The following is a 25,320-nucleotide window of genomic DNA, read 5'->3' on the forward strand; positions in this document are numbered from 1 at the left end:
ATGTGCAAAAAACGAAATGCCTGATGGAGGGCAGATATATGAATAGAAAACTAGTAACATGAATAGAGGAGTCATGAGCATAGGACAATTTTACAGTTAATTTTGAAGCTTTACATTATTAACCAAATTAACCATAGTTAACTATAGTTATCACATTCAAATATATAGGTAAGAAAATTGTACAAATCAAAGAAATGAATAATTGTCCAAAGTTTTACATAAAATATGTAAAAGGCATAAAAGATAAATGAAGTCTAATCACTCTTCTAAGTAGCTAGCTGTATTTCGCAAATACTTTTAAATATGTCATTCCAAAATTACAGAAAATACTTTATTTTTACCTGGTGGTATTGAACATATTTGTGTCCTCTTGTATACATATTCAAGTTACGTTTCCACAAAAATTCCCTAATACTGGTTTTCCCATTACAAAAAAGATAACTTTCATTACTAGAAATACAGCACAAAAAGGTGTTGCTGTACTTCTTGCTTAGGCTCTATTATATTAAAAGCAGAATTTAGAAAATACCATACCACTTTCCCAACAATAAATAAATAGAATTTTATTATTCAACAAATTAATATTATAACATCTAGGAGGTTATAAAAATTAGTATTTTAAACAGGAGCTCATAGCCTCAAATTCAGAGAATAGAAAAAAAATGACTGTGATTATAACTATACAACATCTTAACTCATTTTCAGGCATAAAATTCATCTCCCTTTTCCAAAAACACACATTAATAAACAAATTTTACTTAAATATGTCTGAAATTTAAGAACAACTATAAATAATTGTTAAAATTTTCCATACACCAAACTTTTGGTTTAGTAGTAACGCCAGTCTTTCTTTTTTTGAGACAGGATCTCATTCTGTCACCCAGGCTGGAGTGCAGTGGCCTGATCATGGCTTGCTGCAGCCTAAACATCCCGGGCCCAAATTATCCTCCCACCTCAGCTTCCTGAGTAGCTGGGACTACAGGCACATGCCAACATACCTGGTTAATTTTTTTATACATTCATAGTTTCACCATTTGCTTAAGCTGGTCTTGAAGTCCTGAACTCAAGCAGTCTACCCACCTTAGCCTCCCAAAGTGCTAGGATTACACGTGTTCCACCACATCAAGCCAACCCCAATTTTTTTTTTTTTTTTGAAACAAGGTCTAATTCTATCACCCAGGCTGGAGTGTGGTGGTATGATCAGGGCTCACGACAACTTCCACATCCCACCTCAGCCTCCCAGGTAACTGGTTCTACAGGCATGTGCCACAACATGTGGCTAAGTTTTGTATTTTTTTTGGTAGAGACGGGGTTTCACCATGTTGCCCAGGCTGGTCTAAAACTCCTGGGCTCAAGCCATCCTCCTGTTTCAGCCTCCCGAAGTGCTGGGATTACAGGTTTGAGCCACTGCGTCCAGCCCAGCCAACTCCCATCTTTCTAACAAGCAGAGTTTAGCTGATAGGATAACATGATGGTAGAATGGCAGGGCCTTACTCTGATAACCAAATTTCTTCTTTTCTTTTTTTCTTTCAAACCCATAGCCAACATTACACACAACCAACTTTCTCAAGGGCCTAAACAATAAAACATGTTTTAGACATCAGCTAAATTCCAGGCTACACAAATTAACATTTCTCTCTCTCTCAGTGAGTGTGTCCTACAAAATGAAGCCTAAGTCAAATACACAACACCAGTCAAGAGTATTTGAACTTTCTTTTTTTTGTTGTTGTTTTTTTTGTTTTGTTTTGTTTTGAGATGGAGTTTCGCTCTTATTACCCAGGCTAGAGTGCAATGGCGTGATCTTGGCTCCCCACAACCTCTGCCTCCTGGTTTTAAGCAACTCTCCTGCCTCAGCCTCCTGAGTAGCTGGGACTACAGGCATGCACCACCATGCCCAGCTAATTTTAGTATTTTTAGTAAAGACAGGGTTTCACCATGTTGACCAGGATGGTCTCAATCTCTTGACCTCGTGATCCACCCGCCTCGGCCTCCCAAAGTGCTGGGATTATAGGCGTGAGCCACCACGCCTGGCTGAGTATTTGAACCTTCTAAGGTACAGCCCTCCAAAATGATTCTGCATTTCTAACTATAAAAATGCTCCTTTCAACTTAAATTACCTCAACTATGCTGTTTATGTTGCCATACCTAAAAATTATATAAATATTCAACTTTTTAATCAAGAGACTGAGAATCTAGTCTATCCCATTTAAAAATCTAATTTAGAATGAAAATATATAAAAAGTAAATAGAAAATCAGCAATAAAAATGGGGAAAGAAAACATATTACTCGAACCACTTCTATAAAATTTATTTATGAAATCCTTTATGTTTATGTATTTGTTACCTGCCTTACCACTTCTACTTACTGTACAAATGAAAAATCATAAAAGATGCTCACATACCTGATTTTGGAATTCATATCAATATGAGTTTGTTTCACCGGAGAGCAGAGTGAGGTGTCTTGACTACTATCAGTATTAAGAGAAACTGAATCAGACATCCGAGATGGAGAAGAACAATTGCTATTATTCTGATTGCTATTGTGTGTAACTTCATCGGATAAGGAATCTATTTCCTTTGTATCATCTGAAACAAAACAAATTTAAGATCAATGATAAATTAGCCAAGAATTTTGTGAAATGCTTTTCAGTGATGACAAATGGCAATTATACTGTCCTGATTCTATACGAGGTAATAAATTATATTGATGATAATCAGAGGCACCCTGAAAAGTCAGTCCTACTACAAAGATTAAAGAATTTTTAAATGGTGATATCATTTTTTAAAAGTAACCAATGTTGGAGTTATTAAGAATTCAATTTAGTTACTGACAAGGTGATATTATGTACTGTTTTCTACAGTCAATTTCAGTAAGTATACTTTTCACCCATTTACAATTTTAAAAACTGATAATAAAAACATAGATTATAACCTTTGTAAACTTGTCTGGGCAAGAAATTATTTTATACATAAGGAATTTTTTGCCATCTACTCTGATAATAAGCCGTCAATCCACAAACACACAATCACCAATCAAGAAATTTTCAAAGGTCAGCTCTTTCATTTCTTAATGTTTTAAAAACATTTCATAGACTTGTTATGAATGGTAAACTCTCAATATGTGAGGTGGTTGTGTGTATAGCAATTATATGAACAGAAACAGATAAGTGTTCATATTCTTTAATAGACAGGTAGTATAAAAAGTAGTATTTTTCTCAAAGTAGTGCCAAAAATGTTTTTAACTAACTCAATTCTAGCCAAATCATGGAAACAGTGTATACAGACATATCCATAAAAGATTATATGAATTAAAAATATCTTTGATGTTCTGAGATTTTAGGAGCACAGATAAAGTAGTTTGGATTGTATTTACAGTTAACAGTAGCAAATGGGACTCTGTAACTTTGATCTCAAGGTATTCAGGTTTTGGGTTCTTAACTTTTAAAATATCATTAAAATAGATGGTTAAGTTCTTTCTTAGATACACTCCTTTTCCTCTTCCTTATCATGGGGGCTACTGTGACAATTAGATAATAACACGTAAAATATTCAGCATAGTACCGAAGCAATTAGTGCTCAACCAATTCTAGGTATCATTACTACAAGTATTATGAACCCGAGCTATCTAATGACCACCTTGATAACAAGCATCACTGATGTCATAAAGACAAAAGGCTAAACATTTGAGGAAGATGATGTAAAGATACTCAGGTGCTGGAGGGGAGGGGTGAGGGAATGGACAGATATCCTTCAAGATCCATTTTATCTCTAAGAGTCTGAGATTCTCTTAAATGAAAAATCGCTGTCAGAGGTTGGATAGAGTGTAAAAAAAAAAGTTTTGCGACAGAATGAAAATAATGAGCACCTACATCAGGTACTGTGCTGAAAAATATATTATCTAGCCCATTTGATGCAAACTTCTTCATTAGCTTCATTGTATGTCAAATCAGGACATGGATAAAATTGAGTAATTCAAGGATCACACAGCAGGTAAGTGGCAGAAATGAAGTTACAATCTAGGCTTATCTGTCTGTGAAGTCCATGCCTTTGTAAGTAAATATGCATGAGGGAAAAGAAAAGACTATCAAAGCCTTTCTCTAAAAATATGAGGGAAGGAAACAACCTTTCAGAAAGCCATCTCTAAAAATTTGTTTCTAAAATGTTTCAAATAACATAATATTAAATAAAATTTATTCCAAAAACTTATAAATTTATTCAGGCATTTTCTCTTCTTAGTACTTTCCTTCAACATCTAACCTTTTTTGTTATTACTAAGTGCTACGACTTTTGGCTGGTTAATAGAGGTTTCAATTAATGGTGGTCGCATCTCTGCCATTTTCATCTCTTCATCAGAAGAAAGTTCTTCAGATTCCTAGTCAAAAGGGGAGGGAAGGGGATTAAAAATTAAATTTTTGTTTCTTCAAATAAATATTAAGTCATAAGACTTTAAAGGGATAACAAATATTACAAACACATATTAAACCTTTTCAAGATATGGTAATAAAACACAACCCAACCAGTCCTTCCAAGCCTGTTTGTACTCTTGGCACCTCTATCCTGTTCATGGCATCATTATCCTAACCAAGAACTAGGATGTTGTTTTCTCTATTCCCTTCTTTATACTGACATATTCATGTGATGTTTACAGAACATGAAGTCCAAACTTCTTAGCTTGGCTTTCAAGAGCCTTTGTAATCAGGGCCCAATCTACTCTGCCGATCTTATTTCATAATATTGCCTCTGACTTATTCAGTAAGATAAAACGTCATTTTCCATATGTTCCGCATGCCATTCTTTGGCTCTCATCATTCCTTCTCCATTTCATTCCATTCTCCTGTATCTGAGAATTAAAATCTTTCAAAACACAGTTCGTTTGAACTAGGGGGCGGGGGGGAGGGGGCGTTTGCCCCCTTTTCCTTAAAACAGCCATAAATCTTCTAAATTTCTGTAACACTTAGTACTTTTCTTATACACTCAGCACAGTTTATCCTTTATTGGCATTCATTTAAATCCCTACATTCACTTACTCATTCTGTCACCATACCTTCAAACACAGTGCCTTACACATAGAAATTACACTAAATGAGGCATAAGTTCACTGTGATAAACCTAATAATTTTTTCACAGCTTATGTTACATTAGCTTCAGTGCATACCATAGTGTATTAAGTGACATTAACCATCATTTAAAAAAAAATTATTCCTGTTGTAAATGACAGCTCACAGGATAACCAGGAACAGTTATAGTTGGTGTGCTCTGAATGCATTTTGAATTTTTAGGGATAAAGATGTATTAACTTAAATAGCCAATTGGAGCTAGTATATACTATAGTGAACAACACAGCTATAAGTCAGAACCACTTCAGATATTCATATTAAAAAGTTACAGCTTCACCATTTTACATTACCACCAGCAGTATATGAAAGGAATATAAAATGGTGCATTTTTCATTTATGAAAACACATATCCACACAAAAACCTGTACATAAATATTCATTGCAGCCTTACTCATTACAGCCAAAAAGTGGAAGTACTGCAAATGTATATTAATTGGAAGAATGCACAAGGTATGAATACATACAATGTAATATTATTTGGTCATAAAAATGGACACTGTATTGATATAAGCTATAACACAGATAAACTCGAACACATTATGCTAAGTGAAACAAACCAGGCACAAAAGACCAAATATTGTTTGATTCCACTTAAATGAAATGTCAAGAACAGGCAAATTTATAGTCATATAAAGTAGATTTTTGGTTGCCTAAGGATGAAGGGGATAAAGAATGAGGAGTAACAGTTAAGGAATACAGCATTTCTTTCTGGGGTAAGAAACATGTTGTAAAAGTGATTGTAGTGATGGCTGCACAATTTACTAAATATACTGAAAGCCACTGAATTGAATACTTTATATGAGTAATTTGTATGGTACATGAGTTACATCTCGATAAAGCTGTTTTTTAAAAAAAGTTCTTGCTTTTATTGATCCACTAGACAAACTCCACGTCGAAAAAATCTCATTCAACCAAAAAAACCTTCACATTCAATGATAAATGCATAAATAAGTTAAATAATTGGATATTAGTCTTTTCAAGTTACAGAAATAAAAGCAATTATGTATTTTACAGTAGACTAGACCATTCATATATAATTTGCACAAACATCTGAATACAAAGGGCATAATAATTCTAAGTTTAAAGTGATAAATGAGTGATATTTCTGCAGATATAAAATTCCTCAATGATGAATGCATAAACATATTTTCTATAATCAATATCAGGTTTTCAACAACAATAAAATATAAATTAAACGTTCTTATGATTACTCCAGAATAATCATAATATCATACCTCAAAAACATCATCATGGTTAACAATATGCTTCAAGTTCTCAGAGGCTTTCATATTTGCAGTCACTGGTAAACTCCCAGGACTAATCTCAGCTTCAGGTTCACTGATCTTCTGTATAGAGTTCCCTATCATATACTTTTCTTTTTCATCAACTTTGCTTTTTACTGTAGTTGTACTTTCTGAGGTCTAAGGAAAAGCCAAAGAGTTCATATTCTTTAATTTTTATATTTTTAAAGTTCAGATAAAAATTTGTAAGCAATTTGTCAAATTCCAATTCTGGACAAATCTCAAACAAGAAAACTTTAAACATAGAAACCTGCGGCACTAACAGATAAAATGCTCATTTTGGGAGCACATGGTCCCCAAAGATCCATGAGCCACATTTAAATGTAAAACTCAGCCAAGGTTACTTTCCTCTTAGAAGCTGCAAGGCTTGTAAGTGTGGACAACTGAGTTACTTAGCTCAGCACACTTAATTCCAATAGTTAAAACTGTTTTCTGCTCATTGTGGACTGTATAGTAACTCTAATGACATGGTAAAACTTTTGTTTCTGTGATACAGTATGTGTGTATGTGGCAAAGTCCTAAAAGTATATACCATTCAGGGATTTGTGAAAGTTTCTGAAATATCCCAAAGAAATGCCAAATGTCTATTATTGCAATTACATTTAAAAAGAGAATGGGATAAAATGGACAAATATTACCAGAGGGAAAAAATTTCATAATAATGATTTTTCTGACATTCATTAGCTTCTTTGTTCAATTTTTTTAAAGGCTATGCTGATACTACCCTGCCAACTGGACATTCTATAGCCAGAGAGGGGTAATGACAGTAATCAGAGAGTTCACTGCTTATTATAGTTTCCCAGTTCAGGTAGCTGAGAACAAACCATAAATTTGTAAGTGCAGTCATGTGGCACTTAACGGTGACATGTTCTGAGAAATTTGTTGGGTAATTTTTTTCATTCTGTGAACATCATGGAGTTTACTTACATAAACCCACACATTATAGCTTACTACATATATAGCCTAAATAATATAGCCTATGGCCTCTAGGCTACAAACAAACCTGTATAATATGTTACTATACCTAACACTGCAGGCAATTCTAACATAATAAAAAGTTATTTGTATATGCAACGGTATATGAATATAGAAATGTGTGTTATGATGTCATTAGACTATGGGATTTTTTTCAGCTCCATTATACTTTTCTTCTTTTTTTGAAACAGGGTCTCATTCTGTCGCCCATGCTGGAGAAGTGTGACATGATCATAGCTCACTGCAGTCTTGAACTCCTAGGTCAAGGGAGCCTCCGACCTCACGTCTTCCAAGAAGCTAGGTAGGACTACAAGCCCACGCCCAGCTAATTTTTTTTTTTTTTTTTTTTTTTTTAAGATGGAGTTTCGCTTTTGTTACCCAGGCTGGAGTACAATGGCACAATCTCAGCTCACTGCAACCTCCACCTCCTGTTCAAGCAATTCTCCTGCCTCAGCTTCCCGAGTAGCTAGGACAACAGGCACACACCACCAAGCCCAGCTAATTTTTTTTAACCTTTTTGTAGAAACAGTCTCGCTATGTTCCCTAGGCTGGTCTCAAACTCCTGGGTATAACTGACAGTCACACATTGGCCTCCCAAAGTGCTGAGATTACAGTTGTAAGTCACCATGGCCAGCCATCTACCTTATAATCTCTAGTCGATATGGGGTTTCACCATGTTGGCCAGGCTGATCTCAAACTCCTGACCTCAAGTGATCTGCCCAACTTGGTCTCCCAAAGTGCTGGGATTACAGGTGTGAGCAACCACGCCCAGCCCCTCATACTCTTACGGGACCACCATCATACGTATGTGAGTGTGTCAACCAAAATATCATTCTGTGGTGCACGACTCCACATTTAGAGTACATGAAAAGGGTCACTATATCAAATCTCATTTTAAAATAACTTGAAATAGGCTTTAGTTAATCTGTTTAAATTTTCTAACCTTCACATCTCCATCTTTATTTATATCTTGTTGATCTTCATGTGGTTTCACATCTTTTCCAGAGTCTTCACTGGTCTCTTCATCTTTTAATCTATGTACAATGGTTTGAACAGTTTTGACCATATTCTTAAGCTCATCTGGGTATGGTGTTGGATATCTTTTTAAATTTCCCTCCTAGAGAAACAAAATAAGTGAAATATGAAGTACAAATATTTCTAGTGTCAATCTCAAAAAAATTTTAATCTATAATCCATCTGAATTACATTAGACATCAAGCTCATAGGGATAACTGTGAAGACAAATGATAGGCTTTAAGGCCATTTTAAGCTTGATAAAAATATGGTTTTATAACAAAATAATAAGACTTCACAGTAAATTTCAACGTTTTAAAAATTTCATCAGACTCAAATATTTCCATTTAGAGATATATAGTATGAATATTGCCAAAAATTGTGTCACTTAGCTTTGAAATAGATACATATTTTTCAGCTAGATATTAATCTATGCACAGATAAAACTGAGAGATTCATATATTTATGTCTCACATGCCAAGAGCCATATTCTTCCAAGGTCAACCTGTCGTTTTCTAAGATTCAGCTGGTTTGTATAAGGGGCAAATAATTACATTCATTAAGTAACTCAAAAATATGTATTTACTATTCATATCACTGTGACATGTTTTCAATTCCATAAAGAAACAAAATGTTCATAACAAAGAGTTCTTTATCTCTAGGATTTATATAAGTAATTCACTGAAGAAAGGGAAAGGGGAAAAAATAATCATTACAAATATGATGGAGGGTGAGTCAACTAAACTGAAGTTAAACATTAGGGGCACTAATTTGAAATAAAGTCTTGGTTAATTTCTCTAGCCTATAATAATGTTTTCCTCTTATATTTATATATACTATGAAATTTAGCTTTAAATCACAATTTTAATATTTTTCCCAAATTCTTTCGTGTGTGAAATATTTGAAAGCAGTAACACTTCAAGTGCCTGAGGACAAGGAATAAATCCAATAGTTTTTTTATATCCCCAAACATCATAATGAAGTACCAACTTAAATATTAACAGACTTGATTCAAATCTGAAAGAATAAAAAACAGACTCACCCTGGGAGGTGCCTCCCTTTCATCTTTGTCTTCATCACATTCAAATGCAACTTGAGCCCGCTGTTTCCTCTGTTCCTCCCACAATGAAGGGTTAAAACTTTCATTATCTGATATAAACATAACTAGAGAAAAGTAAGGAACAAACAAAAACCTCTATATTTTACTGTAATTATGGAAATCTATCACTTGCTCATGATTTCTGTATGAGTTATGTTCATTAGTTAAGAGCAGTCAATGCAAGAAATTCGAAATCCTAATGAGTAGGCTGTGATTTTTTACAATGTGAATGTAAGATTTTTTTACAGTGTCAACCACATATCCTTTCTTCCCTGAAGCTGATTCATCTTGTTTTCTTACTAGAAGCATTCCTGAAGAGAATCTACCCATTAAAACACCACAGACATACGGTTTTGTACAGTGCTCTAAAAGGTGCTATGGTTGAAATGCAATTTCATCACTGTATTAAACATTATGTGGATTATATACTAAGTAAAGTTCTTACAATATATTTTCTATATCAAAATGTAAAGAAAATGGAAATTTTAAGGTAAACTCAACACTTATATATTCTATCAGATATACAAGGCGAACATCCCTAAACCAAAAATAAAAAATGCAAAAAACTCTAATAAGCACTTCCTTCGAGCATTGTGTCAGCATTCTAAAAGGTCTGGATTTTGCTTTGAATTTGGGGTTTTGGGATTAGGAATATCCAACTAGTATGAATTCTGCAAATATTCCAAAATCCAAAAAAACTCAAAACCTGAAACATTTCTGGTCTCAAGCATTTTGGATAAGAGATATTCAACCTGTAATATTAAAAGTAAAGATTTAACAACTCTCAGTTTTTTGTTATTGTTAGGCAACTAAAAAAATATATAAGGCTTAAAAATTAATTCATTCAACTATTATATATCACTCCATAGAAGTCATACAATATAAAATAAAATTACAACTTTTTTGCCCATTAAAAGAAAATTACTATCCCCTACTTAAACCAATTTGAATTATTTCTGCAAAAATAACAAAATACAAAAACTTCTAGTTATCATTTTTATTAAGCCTTTATTTAGGGCTTAACTTTAAAATCTCACATCTAAACTAAGGATGCCATGAAACCAAATCTTAGCAAAGGGAATGAAATTTTTTTATTTAGCCTTTTGTTTTCATTACTCCAAGATTTTTTTTCCTTATAATTGCTTAACATGTACTCAATGAAGTAGTGTATTTGTTTTTGTTCAAAACAAATGTGGAATGTGATTCAAATTCCTATTGACATACTTTTGTGGGATCATTGGAAAGGCAAGGATGGACAGCTCAGCAGTTTCCAACAAAGTCTATTTTTGAATTCATATAATTCCTTCCACTCTCTCCCTTATTTCAGGTAGTAATTTCAATCACCAGCTTGGCCCAGAGATTCCAATGACCGTTAGTTTATGTCTAAAGCAATTTTACACCAGAATTTATTCGGAACCCTGAAGTAAGCAACTTTTACCATGCCTCTCATTCATGTCAACTCTGGTCACTTACAACTTTCTACTCTTTAGTATAAATCTCACATCTTTGAAGATTCAGGACATCAGGTAATATCACTTTATAGCCACTCTAGAGGCTACTCAAACTGATTACCCAGGTATAGACTGACTCTAGTATTTGGCTACACATACTAATCTCCTGAATGATGTCAATGTGGGAATGATAAACGCACCACCCCAAGACCCTAACTTTGTAATTCCTTGATGTCCTCAATCCCAATGTCCATATGCACAACGGTCAAATGATTCACAACCATAGTCATACTCAGGACCTTGGCTTCCATAAAATTTTTCCACCTCTTTGAACATTACACCTGTTCTTCCAGATCACTCAATTCCTTATTGTTGCTGGTAAACTTTCAGTTCCTTAACTACCTTTCTTTTGCTCCTTGTAAAATCACTCTAGGTGTTACTTCCTTCTCTATTCAGCTTAGATTTTATGATACATTAATCACTACCACTTCCCTGAAATGCCCTTACCCCAACTTCCAGAGGAAAATATCTTTCACTTCACTGTAAAAGAAATGCAATAAAAACCCTCAGACTAATATCCTGCTTTCTTAGATATGAATGTATTGTTATATGAAAACATACTTCCCTTTCTCTCTGATTAAGACTGATTCCTCTGTCTAAGCCCAAGATCTCATTCCTACTCTTGCACATTTATTGATCACTATCTACCTTTACAATCTTTCTTTTCCTTCTTGTTTTTTTTTTTAATCTTCCCAACTTTAGAATCTTGAAAGTAAGAATATTTGTCTTTACTTAGTTCTAACACAATACCTGTCACAAAGGTACGATGAAAAGTAAGTATGAACAGTGTCTACTTCTTTCAAACTGTTATAAAACCCAAACCCAGTAAGATAATATTTTTTGATTCATCTATTTCTTAGAGGCATTGGGATAAACCAAAAACCCTTTTTTATAGTTGAAAGAAAATTCATTCACCTTGTTTAGTACTCTGCTTATAGTATCCACGAAATACTTTAAGTGGCACATGAACTCTAAGAGGACCTAGAATATCATAATTGATACTGTATTTCAAACTTTTCTATTAGAAACTCTTCCATTCTAAAACAAATCTCAAAATCAAAACTTAGTAGTGGCAAGATTTTGTTACTTCTATTCTTCTTATCAAAACTAAATGTTTTATCTGAATTGTGATCTCTTTTTAAATTAATCAGGAAGGGAATAAATTACAATGATAGAATAGAAAAAAGTGGCAAGGTAGATTTCAATCATTAAAGTAGAAAACAGTAAAAGAAGAGATCAAGGCATGAATATACCTATGATTCAAGACAGTTTAGAGGCAGAATGAGTAAACATTTTCTATAAAAGGTCAGATAAATATTTTAAGCTTTGTGAGAGATAACCAATCACAATAGTATCTATTTTGAAGGATTATTGTAAAGATGAGAAGTTGTGAATATCTAAAGTGCTTAGCATTGTGTCTGACTCAAACTGGCTATTATTCTTACACCGCTATAGCAGGTTTAGCTTTGAAACACTGAAATAGAATAAAAACACACCTAACTTGTATTCCAGAACTAGTTCTAAACTATTAGAAAACTCTTTACCTTCTATAGGATAACTATTTCTTGTTCTCTGCTAGAAGAAATAAAAGACTTGCTTTTATAAGTTATTATTTCATGGGTATACCTAATGACTTTTATTTAGATGTACCAAAACCTATTCAGCTTCCTAATCAAATGAGAAGATTTGTGAGATATCAAATGTAAAAAGCTTCATTTATGGGAGGTTCTGTAGTTAAAGCTTTGAGAATAGGTTTACAAATAACCTCTCTTCCATGTATTTAAATTCACCCATAACCTCCAAGTTTAGCAGTATGATAAAATATGAAAGTGTGTTTCCATAACAAAATACAGTATACTTAATATTAAGCTGTCAATATGATTAATGTTTTATGTGAACAATAATTTCATGAATTAGAAATTAAGAAGTTAAAAACAGAGGTGCAAACTCTGCTTATGTTGATACTGTATTTCAAACTTTTCTATTAGAAAAGTAAGCAATACCATGTGGGGCATTACAGCAAATACTCGAATGCATCAATAGCTAAGTTTTTTTGTCTTATTCCCTGACTTACGTCTCAATTTCCTACTTTTCCTTGTCTCTGAAGATGATTTCTGGAAAATAGGAAGTAAAGGTAGGCATCTTCTAAATAATGTTATAGTCAGCTATGTGATATACTCAGATAATTGTTCTTTTTACATAAAAGGACAGAATAGTAGCATAAGTATCTCTTATCTGAAATGCTTGGGACCAGAGTATTTTGCAGTTAATGAATGTGGCTGTGCTCCAAAGGAACTATTGTCATCGTTTCAAGATAAGCAAACCGAAGTTCAAAAACTTATTTGACTTGCCCATGGTATAGTTTATAAATTAAGACTGATGATTGATTTACATTTTTTCTTCAGTGTTTCCATGTGCTAAGAATTAATTTATAAATAATTTCAAATCACAGAGATTTTCAGAAGATACATAAGACACATTAAAAAAAAGATACATAAAAACTAGTCAGAAAGAAGATACATAAAAACTAGTTACTTTAACACAACACACACACACACACACACACACACACACACACAGTACAACATATATTAGAAACAATTTGCTCCTTAGTCTAAAAGGTCGTCATAATCTATAAAAAACATCTGTGCCCAGGAGAAAAAAGTATATTCCACTTTGTTGGGCAAAATAAAGAAAAGAATTTAGGAATAGCATTTATACTCAGAGTTTTACAGATTATCCTGATTCAGTGTGTAGATCCAAGTGTAGTATTAAGTTCACAAGTGAAGAAAATATTTCCTGCTTTAAAGAATTCTAATCACATAATACTTGTGTATTCCTAGCATTTAGCTAAATGTTTTTAAGTTATCAATTTTAACACTGTGATTTAATTTAAAGGAATCATTTAAGGAAGCATATGCTACAACTTACACCTCTAAATTTAACTGTCTATACCCCTGAAATAGTGCCCTATTTTTCCATTACTTTAAAATAAACTTTTTTGATCAATTCCCTAAAGTCCCATCAAACTAGTAAAAGTCTTTCAGACTTAAAATTCACTTTACACCTTTTAAATTAGTATTTGTTTTTAAAAAATAAACAGATTCTGAAATTCCTACCATCCTCAGTCCTTGGCTGTTGAGGGAACATGTAGTTAGTAAGCACCATTTTCTGGGTCTCTGAATCAGTTTCTTTTTGAAGAGGTATCAGGGGTTTGGACTAGAGAAAGAAAATAAATATTTAATTTTCATTAACCCTAAAGCAAACACATATTCAGCAATTCCTCTGCACAAGTACACATCACTTTTTCTATAAAGTATCAATGGGCAGGTTACAAACAATAACACTTTAGGCACTGATTTGAAACCTTATTAAAATTCAAAAAATAGAATTTAGTTTTTAGTATAAAGCAAGTTCATACTATACAGCAATTATTATTGAAATATCAAGTTTTAAAAGATTTCATATAACAAATGTATTCACAGTCCAATAATTACTATCATAGTGATATATTTAATAAAGTTGTAAACTAAGCCTTTCCATTGTTTGCCCTATCTAGTATTCCCTGTCACTAAGATGCTTTTGGAAAAAATTATTTGGAAGGGTTAACCTGGTTATCTAAATGTTTGTTCTAACCAGCAGCTGAAAAGAGAATGATGAAAACCATAAACTGCTTTTCTCTCTTCCTCTTGTGTCTCCTGTCTACAGTAATGATACCAGTAAGTTACTCAGTGGCAGAGCCTAAAGGAAATTTGGACCTTCTTTTCTCTTTTTTGAGATGGAGTCTTGCTCTGTTGTCCAGGCTGGAGTGCAGTGGCACGATTTTGGCTCACCACAACCTCTGCCTCCTAGGTTCAGGTGATTCTCCTGCCTCAGCCTCCCGAGTAGCTGGGACTACAGGCGCATGTCACCATGCCTGGCTAATTTCTGTATTTTTAGTAGAGACAGGGTTTCACTATGTTGGCCAGGCTGGTCTCGAACTCCTCACCTCCTGATCTGCCCACCTTGGCCTCCCAAAGTATGGACCTTCTTTTTTCTTAGGATTTCTTTCCTTAACTACTTAACAAATGTTATCCACCTATTTTTTAATGCAACGAATTCTTTTTGGTATTCACCTAAATCCTACCAATAAAAGCCTTGGCTGACTCCAGACAGGCAGAGAACTACCCAATTCTCCCCTCACATGCCACCCTATTACTTAAATCTTTGCACTGACTTTTGTGAAAACCTTCCATCTACTTAATTCCATCCTCTAATCTTACTCCCATTCAAACATTCCCCTCTGTTCCTCAACAAACAAAAACTGCCCTACATTTCAAATTCCTGAACGTTTTCCTTGACTTCCTCTGATAATAGAAACGGTAGCTCTATTCCCTTCCCAAAGACAGTGCTTCCCTTAAGCCTCAAAAATAGGTGTTTTATTCTCTCCTACCTCATCCACCCCAAGTCAGGAGGTGAGAGTAGCACTTACAATGCTGTGACATCATTCTGCCCCATCCTCAAATTTAAACTCCTGTTCCTTTGAGGAATATAACCAGTACCTTCCACAGTCAATCTCCTTTCATATTATCCACTGGCCTCCTGGTGGTATTCATCTATTCCTGGCTCTTTTACACCAAATCTTTCCAAAGTCATGTTAGAAAACACAGATGACATTTCCATACCTTTCACTTCTTAGTAGATGAAGAATGTGTCAGAAAAAAAAAAACAAGTCCCCTTAGATGAGTGTATAAAAATTATCTGGGAGGCTTTTAAAAGCTCAATGCCCTGAAAATCTTCTAAAACTGTTATAATTGTTGCACAACTCTATGACTATACTAAAAACCACTGAATTGTATCCTTTAAAAAGGGTTCACTGTATGGTGTGTGAATTACACGTCAACACGGTATAATAAGAAAACTAGTCACTTGTTATATATGCGGCACAAAGACAGAAAAAGGAATTGAAACAGTGTATCTGGACTCTCAGTTCCCTGAACATCTAACTTCAGCAATTTCTAATCCTATTTCATTTCAGATATTCTATTCCTTTGCCGTAATTTCTAAAATATTACCTGTAAATATTCTTGTCTGAAATATAAAAATCACTCACTCAACGAATATTTACGAAGAGCCTTTTATATTGCAAAGCACTAAGACAGGTCCTGTGTACATATTGACTTTGTAGAGTTTATAAGAGTATATGAGAGGAAAAATACAGGTAACAAAATAGGCAATTGCCATTGTAATTACAGGGTAGACAGGGTAAAGAGTGCTAAGAGAACATTAGGAGCCACAATATTGAATGATTAGCAAAGTCTAAGGTAAGAAGCCAGGTAAGAAAGAGAAGGCAGAATGTCCCAAGAAAGAACTGATTTGGAGAAATAAGAATGAAGGTGTATGGGGTAGAGATGAAGCCACAGAATGAGAAGGCTCTTCAGGCATATGATATAAAGAAAAAAGAAACAATGAAAAGGTTTTAAGTAGGTTAGAGCTGGGATCAGATTAAATATCACTCAAATTACAATGCCTTGTTATATTACCCAAGCAGGTCTCAAACTCCTGGCTTCAAAGCAAGCCTCCTGCCTTGATTTCCCAAAGTGCTAGGATTACAGGTGTGAGTCACCATGCCTTGCCTGATTACTTATAATTTTTTAGTAGCCACATATTTTAAAATGGCAAAAAAAGATGAAATTTTGATAATGCATTTAACCTTACATATTCAAAATATCATTTTAACATGCAATAAAAAATATCAATGTGATCATATATATTTTCTGTTCAGTTTAAGGTAACAGATACCAGTGTATATCTTACACTCACACCAAATCTCAGTTTGGACTAGTGGCTAGGTCTAAGTGAAAGATTATGGTGAACAGTATTTAAAAGAAGTAGCAGTAGGGATAAAGCAGAATATACACATACCCAAGGATGTTTAAGATTCAATAGTGCTTGTCTATGAAGTACAGGAAAAAACAGTAGTTAAGAGTTGCATTTCAAGGTCTCCGCCTCCATCAGGTATTATTTACCAAGCTAAAGTAACTGGGGAGTGTGGGAGAAATATATTTGGGGCAGAAGATGGTATACTCAATTTTGGGCTCGTTGAATTTGAGACATTTAGGTGGCAATGTTAAGTAAGAATTGAGGTATATGAATGTGAGGCTCTGCATAAGAACTCGTCTGAAGACACTGTTAGGAATAATGAGGATACAGATAGAAATTTCAGGAGAAAGTATGAAGAAATTAAAACAGAGCCTAGGATACCATGAGGAGCAAAAACATATAAGGCAAAGGCAGAAGAAATATGTCGGAGAAGGAGCCTGAGGAGCAGTCAGGCAAAAGGATAACCAGCCGAGTATGGTAACCCACATAACATGCAGCCCTCCCACTCCACTGCTCTCATAGTACTTGCTGATCACCCTCACCAAGACTACTATTCCCTTGACCTTTTGACATTCTTCCTACCATTTGCTCCTGTCTTTGATTCCCCTTTTGCACCACACCATATCTTATTTAAACTACTTTCTTGGCCATAAACCAAGACCTCCTTGCTGCATTATTCTTTTCTTGCACCTGGCTTGGCAAAACTGCAGCCCAGAATCCTTCCAATTGTGTGCTTTCTCTTTATCACACAGCTGAGCAAATTAGTATCACCACAAACTTGTGCAGTAATTATTAATTTGTACTCATATTTGTGTACTGATACTAATAATACTTCATCTGGGCTCTACATGTTATCTGAAAATCCAATATGGCACCACTGCACTCCAGCCTGGGCAACAGAACAAGACTCTACCTCAAAAAAAAAAAAAGAAAAAGAAAAAGAAAAACAGCTATGAGTATGGAAAATGCTATATTCTAAGAGTATCAAATGTATACTATTTGCTCTCCCTTTCACAAACTTCAGACCCAAGCTCCCTCCAACAGGTTAAGAATTCCTGTCATAGCTTTTCCATCAATTCCCACCCATTATCCAACTGCTTCTCATATTCTTCGTTGCTGTTGTTGAAACAGTCTCGCTCTGTCATCCAGGCTGGACTGCAGTGGTATGATGTGCTCACTGCCACCTCCATATCCCAGGTTCCAGCAATTCTCCTGTCTCAGCCTCCTAAGTAGCTGGGACTACAGGTGCATGCCACCATGCCCGGCTAATTTTTGTACTTTTAGTAGAGATGGGGTTTCTCCATATTGGTCAGGCTGGTCTTGAACTGTGGACCTCAAGTGATCCACCGGCCTTGGCCTCCCATAGTGCTGGATTACAGGCATGAGCCACTGCACCCAGCCCTCATATTCCTGATATTCTTAGTCTTACTTAACACACAGCTTCTTTCCAACAACCTATAAACATGTTCTCCAATATTAAAGGATCCCTGAGCTTTTCCTGCTATCAATTTCTTTATGTTCCATTCCATTTCCTTCTCATCCAATCTTCTTAAATAATCAACATTCCATTTTATCATCAATTTATTCCTTAAACTCTTTCAACCTGGGTTTTGACATATACCTCTATAATTACTTTAGCTAGTCAATTTAAATTGGCAAGTATAAGTTGCCAAATAAAATGAATATTTTTCAGATTAAATCAGAACTGACTTCTCAACAGCATTTATTCCATTAACAACTTCTTCCTTCAAACCAGTTTCTTCACTCTTGAGACCATCATTATCCAATACTCCTACTTCTATAGCTACTCTCTTTACACCTCTTAATCTACTGCCATTTATTTATTTATTTGTTTGTTTGGCGGCGTTTCGCTCGTTACCCAGGCTGGAGTGCAATGGCGCGATCTCGGCTCACCACAACCTCCGCCTCCTGGGTTCAGGCAATTCTCCTGCCTCAGCCTCCTGAGTAGCTTGGATTACAGGCATGCGCCACCGTGCCCAGCTAATTTTTGTATTTTTAGTAGAGACAGGGTTTCACCATGCTGACCGGGATGGTCTCGATCTCTTGACCTCATGATCCACCCGCCTCGGCCTCCCAAAGTGCTGGGATTACAGGCTTGAGCCACCGTGCCCGGCCTATCTACTGCCATTTAAATGAATCCTCAGGATTCATCATCACTAACATTTAAAAAATTATATAATTCCTTTGGAGAAGCTATGAAACCATTCCCTTAAAAAAGTTAATTAAAATCATGGGCTAAACAAAAATGTGTATTTCTTCTTGTGCCACAAATCTTTTAAAATAAAGTGAATATGTTTTTACAAATAAGCACAAAGAATAAACCTATAATAGTACTGAAAAAAAGAAAATGAAGTCTTCAGGAGCAATTTTGAGAAATTCCTCAAGGTTAGAAATTTAAAAATAGAGAAACCAAGAGCACAGAAACCAGATACAAGAAAATGAAGTCAGGAGGTTCACAGTCACCAGTGTATTCTGTATGTGGCTACTTGGATAAACTCAACATGTTTAACTAGAACTTAACATCTTCCCATAAACATATGTCTTTCATTTGTGGTTCCTTTTCTTGGTGTGGCAGCATTATCCACCTAGTCACTGAAGTCAAATCTCTGACACTAATCTTTGCTTTTACTCTCTTCTCACATACATGCATTCTTCACATGTTCTACTGATGTAATCTTTTCAATATTCCTCAAAAGTATCCACTCTTTCCCTGGCCCTGTTATCATTACTTTAGTTCAAAGCAACATGTTCTGTTGCCTAGAGTACGGCAATGTCCTCCAATTCAGTCTCCCCTGCTTTCATGCTTGGCACTAACCCCTGATGAATCCATCTTCCACCATGCAGCCAAAAAGGCCTTTCTAAAATATCAATGAAATGATACTATTTACCTGTTCAATGTTGTGCTGGTTCCCATATTATCTTGTATGTATCACAAAAATCACTTCTTCCTCTTACATTCATGGCAGATATGAATAATTGATCATGACTAGAATGATCAAATGTCCATTTTGCCTAAGACAGGCACAATTTACACATTGTTCTCATGTAATTATCAATCGAGCCCATTTCCCTCCCTGAAAGTATCCTATTATGGACAATAAATTACACAGCCACCCAAATCACAGCAATTTTCCACTAACTTGAATTTGATTATGAGTCAGAATCTGCAACACAATTTTTCAGGAAGCCACTCATAACTGATAAGAGTACACGATTTTTAAAAACCTTATTTGCCATCCTTGAGATACAATAGAACTTCCTTTGCATGGCATACAAGATCCTCCTTCCACCAACTGATCTCTATCAGACTTTGTAGCCTCGTTTTCTACCTTTTCCTTCTCATTGTTATACTCTAATCATAATAACGTGCTCAAGGAATATACAAGGCTGCTTTGCACCTAAATGCGTATGCTCACGATATTCTTCCAAAGCAGAATACTGTTCTCTTTTTGTTGTTGTTTAAATCCTATGCCTACCTGGTCATGGTAGTTCAGGCCTATAATCCCAGCTACTCAAGGGGCTGGGGTGGGAAGATCACTTGAGCCTGGAAGGTCGAGATCAGAATGGGTAACACAGGAAGGTAACACATCTTAAGGAAGGAAAAAAATAGACCAAAACCCTTATTCCTCTTTTTTATTTAAAAAAAAAAAACTTTATATCTTAGAGATAGGATCTTGCTCTGTTGCCCATGCTGGAGTACAGTGGCATGGTCATAGCTCACTGTAAACTTGAACACCGGGGCCCAAAGGATCCTCTAGCCTCAGCCTCCTGAGTAGCTTGGACTACAAGCATGTGCCACCCGACCTGGCTAATTTTTTAATTCTTTTGCAGAGACAGGATCTTGTTATGTTGCCCAGGTTGGTCTCAAACTCCTGACCTAAAAGATCCTCCCACCTCAGCTTCCCAAAGCTCTGGGATTAGAGGTGTGAACCACCAGGTCTAACCCCATTTCTCTTTTGAGAATTCAGGCATTGCAGGCATTTCCTCCTCTGATAAATCTGCCCTTACATCCCTTGGTTATCTTCCTCATCTTGGATCTTAAAGCTTAGTCCTATTGAGTCTTTTTGTTTTTTTAAGACAGAGTCTTGCTCTGTCGCCAGGCACCAGGCTGGAGTGCAGTTGCGCAATCTCGGCTCACTGCAACCTCCGCCTCCTGGGTTCAAAGCAATTCTCCTGCCTCAGCCTCCTGAGTAGCTGGGACTACAGGCACGCACCACCATGACCTGCTAATTTTTGTATATTTTTAGTAGAGATGGGGTTTTACCATGCTGGCCAGGATGGTCTCAATCTCTTGACCTTGTGATCTGCCCACCTCGGCCTCCCAAAGTGCTGGGATTACAGGCATGAGCCACTGCGCCAGCCACAGTCCTATTAAGTCTTTTAACCACATTGTATTAAAGTTACTTTCTAAATACTGTTCTTCCCACCTTAGACTGCCTGACACAAAGCAGCTGTTCAATAAAGAGTTTTGAGAATCACAAAATGGATGAGGGAATAAATTAATAAATAATTGTTCTGCTCATGCCTTCTGCAACTCATGAAAATTATATTACTGTATGTACTGTTCTACATAGCAGAGCAATTTACTTTCATAAATGTTAAATCGTAGAACAATTTATTTTCCTAATTCACAATCAAACCTCTGTATACCTTCTCCTCTACATGTCATTCTTTCACAGCAAAATTATTGCTTCATACAGTAAGGGAAATTTTCTAGGTATATCTGATATGTTTTATTCAATATTCTGTCAAACTTTGAAGAACAAAGACCCCCACCAAACAGTGTTTGTTTTAAACCAAGTGGAGATTGTAAATAGAATGAGAATACTGTAAATATGAAGACAGTGTAGCAGATACTTGGTTAATTTCATTAAACCATCTGGTATGATTTCCTGGCATTGATTTATCCACAAAAGTGCTACTGCAGGCTAGGCATGGTGGTGAACACCTAAAATTGTAGCACTATGGGAGGCTGAAGTTGAAGGGGGATGGCTTGAGTCCAGGAGTTCAAGACCAGCCTGGGCAATATCATGAGACTCTGTCTCTACAAAAAACATTAAAAAAAAAAAAAATCTAGCTGGGTGTGGTGACATGTGCCTGTGGTCCCAACTACTTCGGAGGCTGAGCTAGGATGATTGCTTGAGGCCAGGAGTACAAGATTCCAGTGAGTTTTAATTACACCACTGCATTCCAGCCTAGATGACAGAGTAAGACCCTGCCTCAAAAATAAAAAAGTGCTACTGTACTAATAGAATTAGAATTAGTCTAAGAGTTCCTCAAGATCAGAAGGTATGTCTCATTCATTATACATGAATAAGATGGGGTCCAGCAAATGTTTTTTGAATCTAGCTGCAAAATTTCAAATCAAGTTTAAATATATGCTATTCAATTAAGAGAAATCAGTTCCACATATAATAGATACAGTAACTGCCTCTTTTAAAAGCTCTAATAAAGGCAAATATATCATCATTTTAATATTTTCTCTAAATCTGCAAAGCAGGTAACTAATACAATCTTATTAATAACCATGGATTAACATAAATTTAAGGCTTTTGGGATATTAGTAAGGGCTAAATAAGAAAGGAGTCCCCAAGGCCAGGTGTAGTGGCTGATGCCTATAATCCCAGCACTTTTGGAAGACCAAGGTGGGTGGATCACCTAAGGTTAGGAGGTCGAGAACAGTCTGACCAACATGGCAAAACTTCATCTCTACTAAAAATACAAAAATTAGCTGGGCATGGTGGCACACACCTGTAGTCCCAGCTACTAGGGAGGCTGAGGCAGGAGAAACACTTGAACCCAGGAGGTAGAGGTTGCAGTGAGCCAAGATTGCAAGACTGCGCTCCAGCCTGGACAACCAAGTGAGATGGGAAGGGGAAGGGGAAGGGGAAGAAGGGGAAGGGGAAGAAGGGGAAGGGGAAGGGGAAGGGGAAGAAGGGGAAAAGGAAGAGGAAGGGGAAAAGAAAGGGGAAGGGGAAGGGGAAAATAGGTCCCCAGTTAAAAAATACAAATAATTCTCATGGGCTTCTTTACTGTATGAATACTTTAGGGCTGTTAATATAATCCAGAATTCAGAAAAAATTTGGCTGTGGAATTCATGAGTATCATATGAAACCAGCGTTTTCAACACTGGGAAAACAGAGCTTTAAATAAATTATTATAGGCCGGGCGCAGTGGCTCAAGCCTGTAATCCCAGCACTTTGGGAGGCTGAGGCGGGTGGATCACAAGGTCAAGAGATCGAAACCATCCTGGTCAACGTGGTGAAACCCCGTCTCTACTAAAGATACGAAAAATTAGCTGGGCACGGTGGCGCGTGCCTGTAATCCCAGCTACTCAGGAGGCTGAGGCAGGAGAATTGCCTGAATCCAGGAAGCGGAGGTTGCGGTGAGCCGACCTCGTGCCATTGCACTCCAGCCTGGGTAACAAAAGCGAAACTCCGTCTCAAAAAAAAATAAATTAAATAAATAAAAATAAATTATTATAAAGTATTGCTCAACATCAAATGAGTATTAATTTTTTAATTAAAAAATCAGCAAATCGTATATTATATTTTGTTTAAAAAAATTTACAAAAAACTCTTACTATTGGTGGGAACGTAAACTAGTACAGCCATTACGGAAATAGTATGGAGGTTCCTCAAAATATTAAAAATGGAACTATCATATGATCCAGTAATCTCACTACTAGATATATATCCAAAGGAAATAAAATCAGCATGTTGAAGAGATGTCTGCATTCCCATGTTCACTGCAGTAGAATTCACAATAGCAAGGCATGGAATCAGCCTAACTGTCCATCAATGGATGAACAGATAAAGAAAATGTAGTGTGTATAAACCCATACATATATAATCACAATGGAATACTATTCAGCCTTAATAAAGAAGGAAATCCTGTCACTTGCAACACATGGATGAACTTAGAGGACATTATGTTAAGTGAAATTAGCAGGAACAAGAAAATAAATGTCGCATGTTTTCACTTATATGTGGAATCTAAAAAACAAACTCATAGAAACAGAGTGAAATGGTGGGTTCTGGGGCTGGCAGGGGTGGGCTACAGTATGGAATGGGATATATTGGTCAAAGGGTACAAAATTTTAGTTAGGAGGAGTAAGTTCCAGAGCTCTAATGTACAACAGGATGACTAGAGTTAATAACACTATGTTACAGTCTTTAAATTGCTGAGTAGATTTTTAAGTGTTCTTACTATAAAATATGACAAGTGTATGAGATAATGCTACTAAAGTCAGCTAGTTTGAGTCTGACTTCCTAATCAATATTTTCATAGATTTAGGAGAAATTAGGCAAGTAGAATGTAATGTATTACTTATAAATCTATAACTATTTTATAAAAAGTATCTGCTTCTAAATATTTAGAGATTTTTTTCTTATATAAAATACATGTCTACATGTGTACCGCTGTATAGCTGCTCTTAAATGACCCTATGTAAATCAAAAGTACAAAATTATATAACACAAATAGGAACTCCATTAACTTATAAAATCAGAATGCCCACCTGATTATCTGAGAGCCACATAGCTGTCAATTGCTGTAGCTTTGTAAAGCTAAAGGGCAAATTTTTTAATCTGTAGGAAAAAATACAAACAAAAATTAAACTTTAAAATGAGAAAATTTAAAATAAATGAGGGCTCAATCTAATGGTTTTCTGAAAAATGCTATATAATTGCATATGAAAATTGGAGAAAAAAAAAGAGAACAGTCCAATATACTTCTTTGTATAGGACATACGACAAAATATCTAGTTTTATAAGAATTAGTTTCAAAAATATAATTCTTCAATTGACTCAATTCACCTGGCAAGAAAATGGGTAAACAAGTAACCTTAAAAATCTGTTAAAAAATAAGTTAATTGTCCCTGCCTTAGAAAAGAAGGACACATTAAGGAATGTCTCATAAAATTGCTTTGGTTTATTTGTATTTAGAGAGAACAAACTGTTAAAGGAAGCACTCTTAGTGATAGTTTGTTATAAAACTACACTGTTCACTATTTGTGAGCCAGCAGTTACATAATCTAGAAGACTATCATAAGATGATAATGAGTAAAAACAAAGTACAGTCGTTCTTCAGTATCCATGAGAGATTGGTTCCAGGATATCCCTCAGATACCAAAACCTGCAGATGCTCAAATCCCTTAAATAAAATTGTATAATATCTGCATATAACCTGTGCACAGCTCCCCCGACCCCCTATATTTTAAATCATTTCTAGGGTACTTATAATACCTATTAGAATATAAATGCTATGTAAATAGTTGGAATACTGTATTGTTTAGGGAATAACAACGTGAAAGGTGGTACACATTCAGTACCAACACATTTTTTTCCAAATATTTTTGATCTCAAGTTGTTTGAATCCACAGTTGCAGAACCCACAAATACAGAGGGTCAACTATAATA

The 25,320-nt window shown here is 35.4% G+C and overlaps 1 protein-coding gene across 17 annotated transcripts in view; it reads right to left on the reverse strand.

Moving 5' to 3' along the window:
* ERBIN (erbb2 interacting protein) overlaps window positions 1-25,320 on the reverse strand; it is a 139,576-nt gene that overhangs the window by 21,474 nt on the left and 92,782 nt on the right. For all 17 annotated transcript variants that reach the window (XM_078365427.1, XM_078365426.1, XM_078365425.1 and 14 more), the window contains 7 exons: window positions 24,420-24,489; window positions 14,137-14,236; window positions 9,450-9,571; window positions 8,337-8,510; window positions 6,353-6,538; window positions 4,258-4,372; window positions 2,403-2,586 (listed from right to left, as the gene is read on the reverse strand). In XM_078365427.1, coding sequence (XP_078221553.1) covers window positions 2,403-2,586; window positions 4,258-4,372; window positions 6,353-6,538; window positions 8,337-8,510; window positions 9,450-9,571; window positions 14,137-14,236; window positions 24,420-24,489 — 951 coding nt within the window. The remainder of the gene's footprint in view (window positions 1-2,402; window positions 2,587-4,257; window positions 4,373-6,352; window positions 6,539-8,336; window positions 8,511-9,449; window positions 9,572-14,136; window positions 14,237-24,419; window positions 24,490-25,320) is intronic.

This window comes from Callithrix jacchus, chromosome 2, assembly GCF_049354715.1.
Source record: "Callithrix jacchus isolate 240 chromosome 2, calJac240_pri, whole genome shotgun sequence".
Taxonomy (NCBI): Eukaryota; Metazoa; Chordata; class Mammalia; order Primates; family Cebidae; genus Callithrix; species Callithrix jacchus.